This window comes from Dipteris shenzhenensis, chromosome 16, assembly GCF_047967505.1.
Source record: "Dipteris shenzhenensis isolate YYH24624 ecotype China chromosome 16, Dip_SZ_1.0, whole genome shotgun sequence".
NCBI classification, from domain to species: domain Eukaryota; kingdom Viridiplantae; phylum Streptophyta; class Polypodiopsida; order Gleicheniales; family Dipteridaceae; genus Dipteris; species Dipteris shenzhenensis.
In genome coordinates this window covers 45684845-45697480 of record NC_141611.1, presented here as the reverse complement: position 1 = coordinate 45697480, position 12636 = coordinate 45684845, and the positions used below count along the sequence as shown (strand labels likewise).

The 12636-nt window shown below is 46.8% G+C and overlaps 1 protein-coding gene across 1 annotated transcript; it reads left to right on the top strand.

Annotated features, from left to right (window-relative positions):
• The first annotated feature begins 10181 nt into the window (after window positions 1-10181).
• Window positions 10182-11978, top strand: LOC147893035 (flavonoid 3'-monooxygenase CYP75B137-like). Its single transcript, XM_087387442.1, has 2 exons — window positions 10182-11011; window positions 11105-11978. Exons 1-2 carry the CDS (start codon window positions 10325-10327, stop codon window positions 11744-11746), a joined length of 1329 nt encoding a protein of 442 aa, XP_087243568.1. The 5' UTR covers window positions 10182-10324; the 3' UTR covers window positions 11747-11978.
• The last annotated feature ends 658 nt before the right edge of the window (window positions 11979-12636 follow it).

Sequence of the window (12636 nt, the reverse complement as noted above, 5' to 3'; positions counted from 1 at the left end):
CTCTCTTTCTCTCTCCCTCCCCTCACTCTCTTTCTCACTCCCCTCCCTCCTCTCCCCTCTCTCTCCTTCGGCTCCATCCTCTCCTCTCCCTCTCTCTCTCCTCTCTCTCCTTTCGCTCCCCTCCCCTCCCCTCCCTCCGTCGCCAGAACCCCTCCCCCCCTCTACCCCCCTCGACCCCTCCCCCCCTCTCCTCCCCTCCCACTCCCCCCCTCCCCTTTTGCCCCCTTCCCCCGTCCAGGGGGGCCTCCCCCCCTCTCCCCTCCTCGACCCCTCCCGCCCCTCCCCTTCTGGCGATCGCGGCCACCAGCCCTCCCTCCCACCCCCTTCCCCCTCCACCCCACATCCCCCCTTCCCCCTGGAGGGGTCCGCCAGCCCCCCCTCCCCCCTTCCCTCCCTCCACGGGGCTGCACCGCGGCCACTAGCCCCCCCCTCCCACCTTCCCCCCCCCGCCAGCCTCCCCTTCCCCCCTCCCCCCCCTCCCCCCTCCCCCCCTCCACGGGCTGGCGGCCGCGGCTGCCAAGCCCCCCCCTTCCCCCCCCTGCCAGCCCCCCGCCCCCCTCCCACCCCCTTCCCCCTCCACCCCCCCATCCCCCCTCTAGCGGTCATGGCCGCCAGCCCCCCCCTTCCCCTCTCCCCCCTCCACGGGGCTGGTGGCCGCGGCCGCTAGGTCCCCCCCCTCCCCCCTTCCCCCTCCACCCCACATCCCCCCTCTGGCGACCGTGGCCGCCAGCCCCCCCTTTCCCCCCGCCCCCCTTCCCCCCCTCACGAGGCTGGCGGCCGTGGCCGCCAAGCCCCCCCCTCCACCCTTCCCCCCCCTCCCCCCTTCCCCCCCCTCGCCAGCCCTCCACCCCCCCTCCCCCCCCTCGCCAGCCCCCCGCCCCCCTTTCCCCCCGTGGACCCTTCCCCCCTTCCCCCCCCTCCCACTCCTCCATGGGGCTGGCGACCGCGCAGCCCCCCTTGGCCCCTTCCCCCCCCTCGCCAGCCCCCTGCCTCCCCTCCCACCCTCACCAGCCCCCCGGCCCCCCCTCCCCCCCTCGCCAGCCCCCCCTACCTTCCCCCTCGTGGACCCTTTCCCCCTTCCCCCCTCCCCCCTTCCCCCCCTCCATGGGGCTGGTGGCCGCGGCCGCCAGGCCCCCCCCCTCCACCCTTCCCCCCCCTTCCCCCTTCCCCCCTCTCACCATCCCCTCGCCCCCCCTCCCCCCCCTCGCCAACCCCCCCGCCAGCCCCCCGCCCCCCTCCCCCCTTCCCCCCCCCGCTAGCCCCCTGCCCCCCTTCCCCCCCCGCGCCAGCCCCCCGCCCCCCCTCCCCCCTTCCCCCCCCTCCCCCCTTCCCCCCCTCCACGAGCTGGCAGCCGCACGGCCGCCAGCCCCCCCTCCCACCTTCCCCCCCCGCCAGCCCCCCGCCCCCCTCCCACACCCCCATCCCCCCCTCCACCCCCCCTTCCCTCCCGCCCCTCCCACGCCCTTCCCCCCCTCTAGGGGGGGTGGCGACCGTGCCCCCCCCTTCCCCTTCCCCCCTCCAGGGGAGGCTGCCCCAGCCCCCCCCTTCCCCCCCACCCCCCTTCCCCCCTCCTCCCCTCGACCCCGTGCCCGCCTCTCCCTCCCCTCCTCCTCCCTTCCCTCCCGCCCCTCCATCCTCTCCTTCTCCTCCCTTCCTAGCAGGAACCTTTCTCTCTCTAGTTCCTCTCTCTTCAAAATTTAAAAAAAAAATAAAGAATTAATAAAAAATTTTGCAAGTACCTGAAAAAGTTTGTAAGTTTGCTCTTTCTTGCTTTCTTGCTCTTTCTTCCTTGCTTTCTTGATCGTCCTTGCTTTCTTGCTTCAATGAATGAAATGAGGGGAGAATGAATGAAGAAGGAAGACTATATATAAGAAAAATTAGGTTTTCCTCCTCCTCTCCTATTGGCTTTCCATTCCTCCCCTCTCTTTTATTGGCTTTTCATTTATCCCCTCTCCCATTGGCTCCCATTACTCCCCCTCTCCCATTGGATCCCCATCCCTCATCCCAATCTTCCATTAGCCCTCCCCCCATCCATTTCTTCTTCCTCCCCCATTGCCACCACTCCCATCCCACATTTCCACCACGTCCCATACTCCTCCCATTTTCCACAATCCCATATTTCCCCATCTCACCCTCCTGTTTTTCATCCCCTATTAACTCCCCTCACTCATTTCACTCCCTTATTATCCTACTCCCCTATTACCTTCCCCTCTCCCATTCCATTCTTCCCTCCCCACTCTCACTTCCACTTCCCATTACTCACTTGCCATTTGAAAACTATTAATATATTATTATACTATTTTTTATACTTATTATCATACACCCCTATTACTTCCCTCTCCCATTCCACTCCTCCCTCCTGACTCCCACTTCCACTTCCCATTACTCACTTGCTATACACATTTGCAAACTATTAATATATTATTATATGATTTTTTATACTATTTGCAAACTTACATGTGGGCAAAATCATAGGTGTCAGAGCGATCCTATTGTGGTCATACAACAACTGTGCTTTTATTCAAGGGAGTATTTATCCTCATCAACAAGCTTATTTACTCAAGGTATGAAGTGCATCATTTGTGCACTAGGTGTTTACTTTGTTGTATCAAAATTGTTTGCCACACACACACATATACACATACCGAGAATTTTCTAATATTATCGCATCTACATTTCTCCGATGGGCACAAAACTTTGTACACACCTCAACCTAGGTTGTATTGACTTGCATACAAAGTGGTACACCCATCCCATAAGTACTTGTGTGGATAACACTCCTCCAAACGTATTTTATGACGATTGTGCATAACACTAGGAACAAAATGGTGTATAATGTGAGATCGACTATGCAAAGCATATCCAATGGACACAAGACTTTGCACGTTCCTCAACCTAGGCAGTATTGACTTGTGTGCAAAGTGGCATCCCCATCCAATAAGTATTTGTTTGAAAAATACACCTATGATCGTGTTTTTTGACGGTTGTACATGACACCAAGGCAAAAAACGGTATTTAATACTCAATCTACCATGTAAAGCATATCTGATGGGCACAATACTTTGCACATGCCTCAAAAGCGGTGGTATGGTATTCCATGCAAAGTGGAATGCCCATTCAATAAGTACTTTTTAGAATATCACACCTAGGACGATGTTTTTTATTGGTTGTTGTCCATGACACTAAGGCAAAAACGATGATTTATGCTTAATCGATAATGCAACGCATATGCGATCATTACAATACTTTGCACACATCTCAACCTAGGTATTATTGACTTACATGCAAAGTGGTGTGCCCATCCCATAAGTACTTACTCGAATAACACATCTAGGACCGCGTTTTTTGACGGTTGTGCATGACACTAAGGCCAAAACAGTGTTTAATGCTTGTTCGACAATGCAAAGCATATTTGATGGGCACAATACTTTGCACACACCTTCAACTAGGTGGAATTGACTTACATACAAAGTGGCACGCCCATCCCATAAGTGCTTGATCGGATAACATACCTAGCAACGTGTTTTTTTCCGGATGTGCATGACACTAGAGCAAAAATAGTATTTAATGCTCGATCGACCATGCAAAGGATATCCGATGGGCATAACACTTTTCGTATGCCTCAACCTAGGTGGTATTGAAATGTTCTCAAAGAGGCACATCCATCCGATAAGTACCAGGTCAGATAACACACCTAAGGGCGTGTTTTTTTCCGGATGTCCATATCACTAGGGAAAAAATGGTATATAATGCGTGATTGACCATGCAAAGCATATCCGATGGTGACAATACTTTGCACGCACCTCAACGTAGTTGAAACAGACTTGCGTGCAAAGTGGAGCTCCCATCCGATAAGTACTTATTTGAATAACATGCCTACGGTCGTGTTTTTATATGGTTGTGCATGACACAAAGCTGAGAACAGTGTTTTATGCTTGATCGACAATGCAAAGCATATCCAATGGACACAATACTTTGCACACACCTTCAACTAGGTGGAATTGACTTACATGCAAAGTGGCATTCCCATCACATAAGTACTTGATCGGATAACACACCTAGCAGCGTGTTTTTTTACGGATGTGCATGACACTAAGGCAAAAATGGTATGTAATGCTCGATCGACCATGCAAAGCATATCCGATGGGCATAATACTTTTCCTATACCTTAACCTAGGTGGTATTGAAATGTTCTCAAAGAGGCACACCCATCCGATAAGTACTTGGTCAGATAACATACCTAAGGGCATGTTTTTTTGCGGATGTGCATATCACTATGGGAAAAACATTGTATAATGCATAATTGACCATGCAGAGCATATCTGATGGTGACAATACTTTGCACGCATCTCAACCTATTCGAAACGGACTTGCGTGCAAACTGTAGCCCCCATCCGATAAGTACTTGTTTGATTAACACACTTAGGACCGTGTTTTTTCATGGTTGTGCATGACACTAAGGCAAAAATGGTGTTTTATGCTTGATGGACAATGCAAAGCATATCCAATGGGCAAAATACTTTGCATACACCTTCAACTAGGTGGAATTGAATTACATGCAAAGTGGCACACCCATACCATAAGTGCTTGATCGGATAACATACCTAGCAGCATGTTTTTTTTACGGATGTGCATGACACTAGAGCAAAAATAGTATTTAATGCTCGATCGACCATGCAAAGTATATCTGATGGGCACAACACTTTTCCTACACCATAAGCTAGGTGATATTGAAATGTTCTCAAAGAGTCACACCCATCCGATAAGTACTTGGTCGAATAACACACCTAAGGGTGTGTTTTTTTGTAGATGTGCATATTACTAGGGAAAAAACGTTGTATAATGTGTGATCGACCATGCAAATCATATCCGATGGTGACAATACTTTGCGCACACCTCAAGTAGTTGAAACGGACTTGTGTGCAAAGTGGAGCCCCCATCCAATAAGTACTTGTTTAATTAACACACTTAGGACCGTGTTTCTTCATGGTTGTGCATGACACTAAGGCAAAAACGGTGTTTTATGCTTGATCGACAATGCAAAGCATATCCGATGGGCACAATACTTTGCACATACCTTCAACTAGGTGAAATTGACGTACCTGCAAAGTGGCACTCCCATCCCATAAGTGCTTGATCGGATAACATACCTAGCAGCGTGTTTTTTTACGGATGTGCATGACACTAGAGCAAAAATAGTATTTAATGCTCGATCGACCATTTAAGGCAAAAATAGTATTTAAGGCACAACACTTTTTGTACACCTCAACCTAGGTGGTATTGGAATGTTCTCAATGAGGCACACCCATCCAATAAGTACCAAGGGTCAGATAACACACCTAATGGCATGTTTTTTTACGGATGTGCATATCACTCGGGAAAAAATGGTGTATAATATGTGATCGACCATGCAAAGCATATTCGATGGTGACAATACTTTGCATGCACCTCAACCTAGTTGAAACAGACTTGCGTGCAAAGTGGAGCCCCCATCCAATAAGTACTTGTTTGAATAACATACCTAGGGCCGTGTTTTTTCATGGTTGTGCATGACACGAAGGCAAAAACCGTGTTTTATGCTTGATCGACAATGCAAAGCATATCCGATGGGCACAATACTTTGCACACACCTTCAACTAGGTGGAATTGACTTACATGCAAAGTAGCACGTCCATCGCATAAGTGCTTGATCGGATAACATACCTAGCAGCATGTTTTTTTATGGATGTGCATGACACTAGAGCAAAAATAGTATTTAATGCTAGATCGATCATGCAAAGGATATCTGATGGGCACAATACTTTTCCTACACCTTAACCTAGGTGGTGTTGAAATGTGCTCAAAGATGCACACCCATACGATAAGTACAAGTGGTCAGATAACATACCTAAGGGCGTGTTTTTTTGCGGATGTACATATCATTATGGGAAAAATGTTGTATAATGCATGATCGACCATGCAGAGCATATCTGATGGTGACAATACTTTGCATGCATCTCAACATAGTTGAAAAGGAGTTGTGTGCAAACTGGAGTCCCCATCCGATAAGCACTTGTTTGAATAACACACCTAGGACCGTGTTTTTTCATGGTTGTGCATGACACTAAGGCAAAAATGGTGTTTTATGCTTGATCGACAATGCAAAGCATATCCGATGGGGCACAATACTTTGCACACACCTTCAACTAGGTGGAATTGACTTACATGCAAAGTGCCACGCCCATCCCATAAGCGCTTGATTGGATAACATACCTAGCAGCGTGTGTTTTTTACGGATGTGCATGACACGAGCAAAAATAGTATTTAATGCTCAATCGACCATGCAAAGGATATCCGATTGGCACAACACTTTTCGTATGCCTCAACCTAGGTGGTATTGAAATGTTCTCAAAGAGGCACACCCATCTGATAAGTACTTGGTCAAATAACACACCTAAGGGCGTGTTTTTTTGCGGATGTGCATATCACTAGAGAAAAAATGGTTTAAAAGGTGTGATCGATCATGCAAAGCATATCCGATGGTGAAAATACTTTGCACGCACCTCAACATAGTTGAAACAGACTTGAGTGCAACGTGGAGCCGCCATCCGATAAGTACTTGTTTGAGTAACACACCTAGGACCGTGTTTTTTCATGGTTGTGCATGACACTAAGGCAAAAACGGTGTTTTTTGCTTGATCGACAATGCAAAGCATATCCGATGGGCACAATACTTTGCACACACCTTCAAATAGGTGGAATTGACTTACATGCAAAGTGGCATGCCCATCCCATAAGTGCTTGATCGGATAACATACCTAGCAGCGTGTTTTTTAACGGATGTGCATGACACTAGAGCAAAAATAGTATTTAATGCTCGATCAACCATGAAAAGGATATCCGATGGGCACAACACTTTTCTTAGTTGAAACGGACTTGCGTACAAAATGGAGCCCCCATCCGATAAGTACTTGTTTGATTAATACACCTAGGACCGTGTTTTTTCATGGTTGTGCATGACACTAAGGAAAAAATGTTGTTTTATGCTTGATCGACAATGCAAAGCATATTGGATGGGCACAATACTTTGCACACACCTTCAACTAGGTGGAATTGACTTACATGCAAAGTGGCACTTCCATCCCATAAGTGCTTGATCGGATAACATGCCTAGTAGCGTGTTTTTTTCCGGATGTGCATAACACGAGCAAAAATAGTATTTATTGCTCGATCGATCATGCAAAGGATATCCGATGGGCACAACACTTTTCGTATGCCTCAACCTAGGTGGTATTGGAATGTTCTCAAGGAGGCACACCCATCCGATAAGTAGTTGGTCAGATAACACACCTAAGGGCGTGTTTTTTTGCGGATGTGCATACTACTTGGGAAAAAATGGAGTATAATGTGTGATCAACCATGCAAAGCATATCCGATGGTGACAATACTTTGCATGCACCTCAACGTAGTTGAAACAAACTTGTGTGCAAAGTGGAGCCCCCATCCGATAAGTACTTGTTTAAATAACACACCTAGGGCTGTGTTTTTATATGGTTGTGCATGACACTAAGGCAAAAACGGTGTTTTATGCTTTATCCACAATGCAAAGCATATCCGATGGGCACAATACTTTGCACACACCTTCAACCAGGTGTAATTGACTTACATGCAAAGTGGCATTCCCATCACATAAGTACTTGATCGGATAACACACTAGCAGCATGTTTTTTTTACAGATGTGCATGACACTAGAGCAAAAATACTATTTAGTGCTCGATCGACCATGCAAAGCATATCCGATGGGAACAATACTTTTCCTACGCCTTAACCTAGGTGGTATTGAAATTTTTTCAAAGAGGCACACCCATCCAATAAGTACTTGGTCAGATAACATACCTAAGGGCGTGTTTTTTTGCGGATGTGCATATCACTATGGGAGGAACGTTGTATAATGCATAATCGACCATGCAAAGCATATCCGATGGTGATAATACTTTGCACGCATCTCGACCTAGTTGAAACGGACTTGCGTGAAAAGTGGAGCCCCCATCCAATAAGTACTTGTTTGATTAACACACTTAGGACCGTGTTTTTTTACGGTTGTGCATGACACTAAGGCAAAAACGGTGTTTTATGCTTGATCGGAATGCAAAGCATATCCGATGGGCACAATACTTTGCACACACCTTCAACTAGGTGGAATTGACTTACATGCAAAGTGGCACACCCATCCCATAAGTGCTTGATTGGATAACATACCTAGTAGGCTCGTGTTTTTTTATGGATGTGCATGACACTAGAGCAAATTTAGTATTTAATGCTCGATCGACCATGCAAAGGATAACTTGGCATGTCCATCTGATGAGTACTTGATCGGATAACTTCTCCCACCAATAAATTAAGTACTAATTAAAAATTATAATAAATGAGTAGATGATTAAAAATAGACTAATATTTATGTAATTGTTGCTACTGCAGCTCGCTTGCGAAGGACTCTCATAAAGGAGATGGCTATAGATTTTGTTCCAGGGATGGATGTGATTTTATGTAGCAAAAGAGAAGTAGTTGCATTTGCTACAATCCATGATAGTGATCCCAATTCAGTTTGCCACTTTCGACGAAGACTTGGCGAAGATAAGGTGGCAGTTACTGTATCAAAGATTCTTAGCGCACATGTTGAGCTAAAGTATAAATGTGGAGATATGGAAACACTTGGAGATGTTATGCCCTACAATACATCCAACAAATCATTTATAGCATGGGACAAAGATGAGACTTATGCAACAGACATTATCAAGAATACAAAGTGCACCACCTTGGATTTTACTATAGGGAACATTTTACAAATGAATCATTTGCAAATAAGACTGTAGCAGAAGGTGAAGTATTGGGATTTGAACAAGTGGAGCAATGGTCATTTGCACAGATGAGGATTCTAAAAGTCACTGATGATGGTATGGTTGATAACATAACATCCTTATGTGATCCCTACTATGAGGTAGGCAAGAATATGAGATGGAGCATGCAATTTTTAAACATGAGAAAGAGGCACGTGGTTTTCAATGATAAAGACAAGGTATACTACAATATCAAAGGACCTAAAAAGTGTGCCCATGTGTTAGGCTCTATCATTTCAAATGTGGATGATTTCAATATACTCAATTATAGAAGTGACATCTTATCTGGAGTGGATGAGTTCATTGGTTCTGAGAAACAAAATGATTTTGAAAGCGAAGCCTTATCTGGGGTGGATGAATTCTTGCACAGTGAGAAGGGCAAAGGTTTCAATAGCGATGTCTTGTCAAGTGTGGATGAGTTCATGCATATTAACAAACCGGTGCAAAAGTATAGATTGAAAAAACAATATTTTTATGTGAATATGATAGTGCCACAAAGTGAACTTTTGATTTAGGAAGAATATTTTCAGAAAGCAAAATTTTGATTTGGGAAGGATATTTTCACAAAGTAAAGTTTTCATTTGGGAAGGATTTTTGGGCTTCGTCCAAAAACAACACAAAAAGTCCAAAATTAATGAAATAGGTGTTCTTCATTAAATTTATTGGACGTACGTTGCTCATAACTTTGATTTCATCCTCAAAACAGTTTGAGCCCCGTAATGCCCAAGTGGATAGGGAAAGTTCCTGTCTCCACCGCGACACCTGCAACGCTACACTATGGCAGCTAGATTTACGGGGCTGAACAGGGGAACGAAGGAAACGGTTGAGTTTTCTGGCATATTTGTTGGGATAGTGATCACGGAACCGACCTCTTACTTCTCACACAACCCAATCTCTATGGCATCAAGTCTTGGGTTGGATGGAAACAAATCGCAGCCATTCGATCAAAACATTTTCTAGTATTGAAGTCATAGTGCAACATTTTCTAGTACAGAAGTCATAGTGCGAGGATCCACCATTTATTTCGTGAATCTCGTTGCCATTGAAGCAAGAATTTGGCCTCGGGATACATTTTCCAAAAAGTAAAGTAGGTGGCCTTGGGATACACTTTCCAAAAAGTAAAGTACGTGGGGGCCCTGGGGGGGCTTTTCACTCAAAGTTGTAACAATTCAAAAGTCGCATGCTTAATCATTAAATACTCGCCAATCTCCGAAAACCGGAACACGACTCCCATGGAGGAAACTCGTTCCCCAGAAACCTGGCTCTTTGTCGCTCTTGCATTTGCCCTCGTCTTCCTTACTTTTGCCTTCCTTCGCTCTCTCACTCCCAGACTACCCCAGCGCTTGCCCCCTTCGCCTCCCTCATGGCCCGTCCTTGGCCATTTGCATCTCCTTGGCAAACTTCCCCACGAGGATTTGTACCGCCTCTCCACGCTCTACAGTCCGATCATGTACTTGCGGCTTGGCTCCGTTCCTACTATCGTCGCCTCCTCTGCGGATATCGCCAGGGAGTTTTTACATACCCACGATCGTGTCTTTGCTTCCCGCCCCAAGATCGGGGCAAGTAGGATTCTTGCTTACGATAGCAGCGATCTTGTATGGGCTCCTTATGGCTCTGAGTGGAGAGAGTTGCGTAAGCTCTGTACAATCCAACTCTTTAGTGCAAAAAGGTTGAAAAGTCTCAGGCCAGTTAGGGACGCTGAAATTGTATCCATGCTTTCACGTTTGCTACAAGATTCTGAGCGGGGTCTACTCCAAGACATGAAGGAGAGGATTTTAAGTCTGTCAACGAACACGCTCACTTTGATGGCTTTCAGGGAAAAGTATTTTGAATCCGGAACAACGCAGGCAAAGGAGATCAGAGAGTGGATGAGCGAAGCGTTAGCCTTGACAGGAGAATTCTCCGTTGGAGACTACGTTCCATACCTCAGGTGGTTGGATTTGCAAGGCTACGAACGCCGGCTTCGAGCTGTGCACAAGAAGCTGGATCGATGGTTGCAGACAATTGTTGAAGAGCACCGTATGAAAGGAAAGAAAAACGAAGGAAACAGTGACGGCGATCTCTTGGATGTGCTGTTGGATCACCGATACGACGGACGTACACTGAACGATAATACGATCAAGGGAGTCGTCATGGTAAGTACATATTAGATTAGGCTGGATGCTTCATCAGTGTTTCTTGATTGCCTCATAAGAATTGAATAACGCTTATTGGAAGAATTTCTACAGGACATGATCGTAGCAGGGACTGATACGACCGCGGTAGCCATGGAATGGGCGATGGCCGAGCTTATGCGAAATCCTTCCGTATTGGAAAAGGCTCAGGCAGAGCTGGATGCAGTTGTGGGTCGAGCTCGCCGCGTGAATGAATCGGATCTACCCGAGTTGAAATTTTTGGAAGCTATAGTGAAAGAAACGCTCCGGCTGCATACGATAGGACCGCTGCTGCTGCCCCACGAATCCACAGAGTCGTGCTGTGTGGCGGGATATAATGTGCCCAAGAAGACGAGGCTAGTGGTGAATGCGTGGGCGATTGCAAGAGATCCCAAACTGTGGAGCGAGCCGCTACGCTTTGATCCGGAGAGATTCATGAGGGGCGGTGATGCGGAGGGTGTGGGGGTGAGAGGACAGCATCTTGAGCTCATTCCGTTTGGATCAGGGGCGAGGACCTGTCCCGGCTATGGGCTGGCGTTGTGCGTGCTACACACGACGCTGGCGACATTGATTCAATGCTTCCACTGGAGGTTGCCTCCAAACGTTCAGGAAGTCGACATGAGTGAAGTATTTGGGTTGCTGCTTCGGAAATCACAGCCCCTCAAGCTTCAGTTTATACCTCGCTTACCCCAACACGTGATCACTGCTCCTCCTTAAATCGTTCATCCTAGCGGTGAATGTGATGCCTTCAGCTCTTGGTAAATATATTAGAAGTAAGTTAGCAATGTAACACACCCAGTGTTCATGAGCGAAAACCTGCAAACTTGTAAGATTTAAAGGTATTTTCTGTATTTCATTTTCACCTCTAAAAACTTGCAAAACTTTATGCAATTCAATGCTTATAATCTGCAAATTTCCAAGAAAAACCTTCAAATTTTGGAAACCCCAAGTTTTGTGATTTGTTAAGAAAAATGTTTTCTCTGAGCACTCCTACAATCCTCATTGTCACCACACTTGTGAGTTTTCTCTGTGAATGTTTAAGTAATAGATAGCATATTGGAACTCACTCTCTGATTTTTACAATGTTTAAGTATGCAGCTTGGGGATCCTGAGTGTTGTTGTGCATGAGTGCGGTGCTGCCGTGTAAACCAAGTCGTGCTTTTCGGGCGAAGCGCCCAAGGTGGGATGAACAGTATGTTGATGAGTTGCTAGACGAGGGAATGGTGTTGGAAACCTGTGAGACAGTGTAGGGAAAACGAGTTGAGGAGGGTGAAGGCAATAGCCCTTGGGGTAATGGTGGTGAAGCAGGAGAGGCTCGCCCTCTCTCTTACGTAGAGACATTGGCCAAGACACTGTCGGGAGGTTTTTCAGAGATTGACGATGAGCTGGCCGTCAAGCTACTTCATGCGGAAGCTGACAGGAGAGCCAGAGAAGTTGAAAAGAAGCCTTGGTTCGAATTGGGCAGAAAACACTCTGTGTCTTGCAAGCTTGATCTTGCAGACATCAAACCAGAACGCACGCGACTGATCGGTCTGTGCTTGTTCTTTACAGGGAGGGTGCCTTCACTTCGTGAGCTTGAGGATTTTCTTTCGTTTGAGTGTGATATC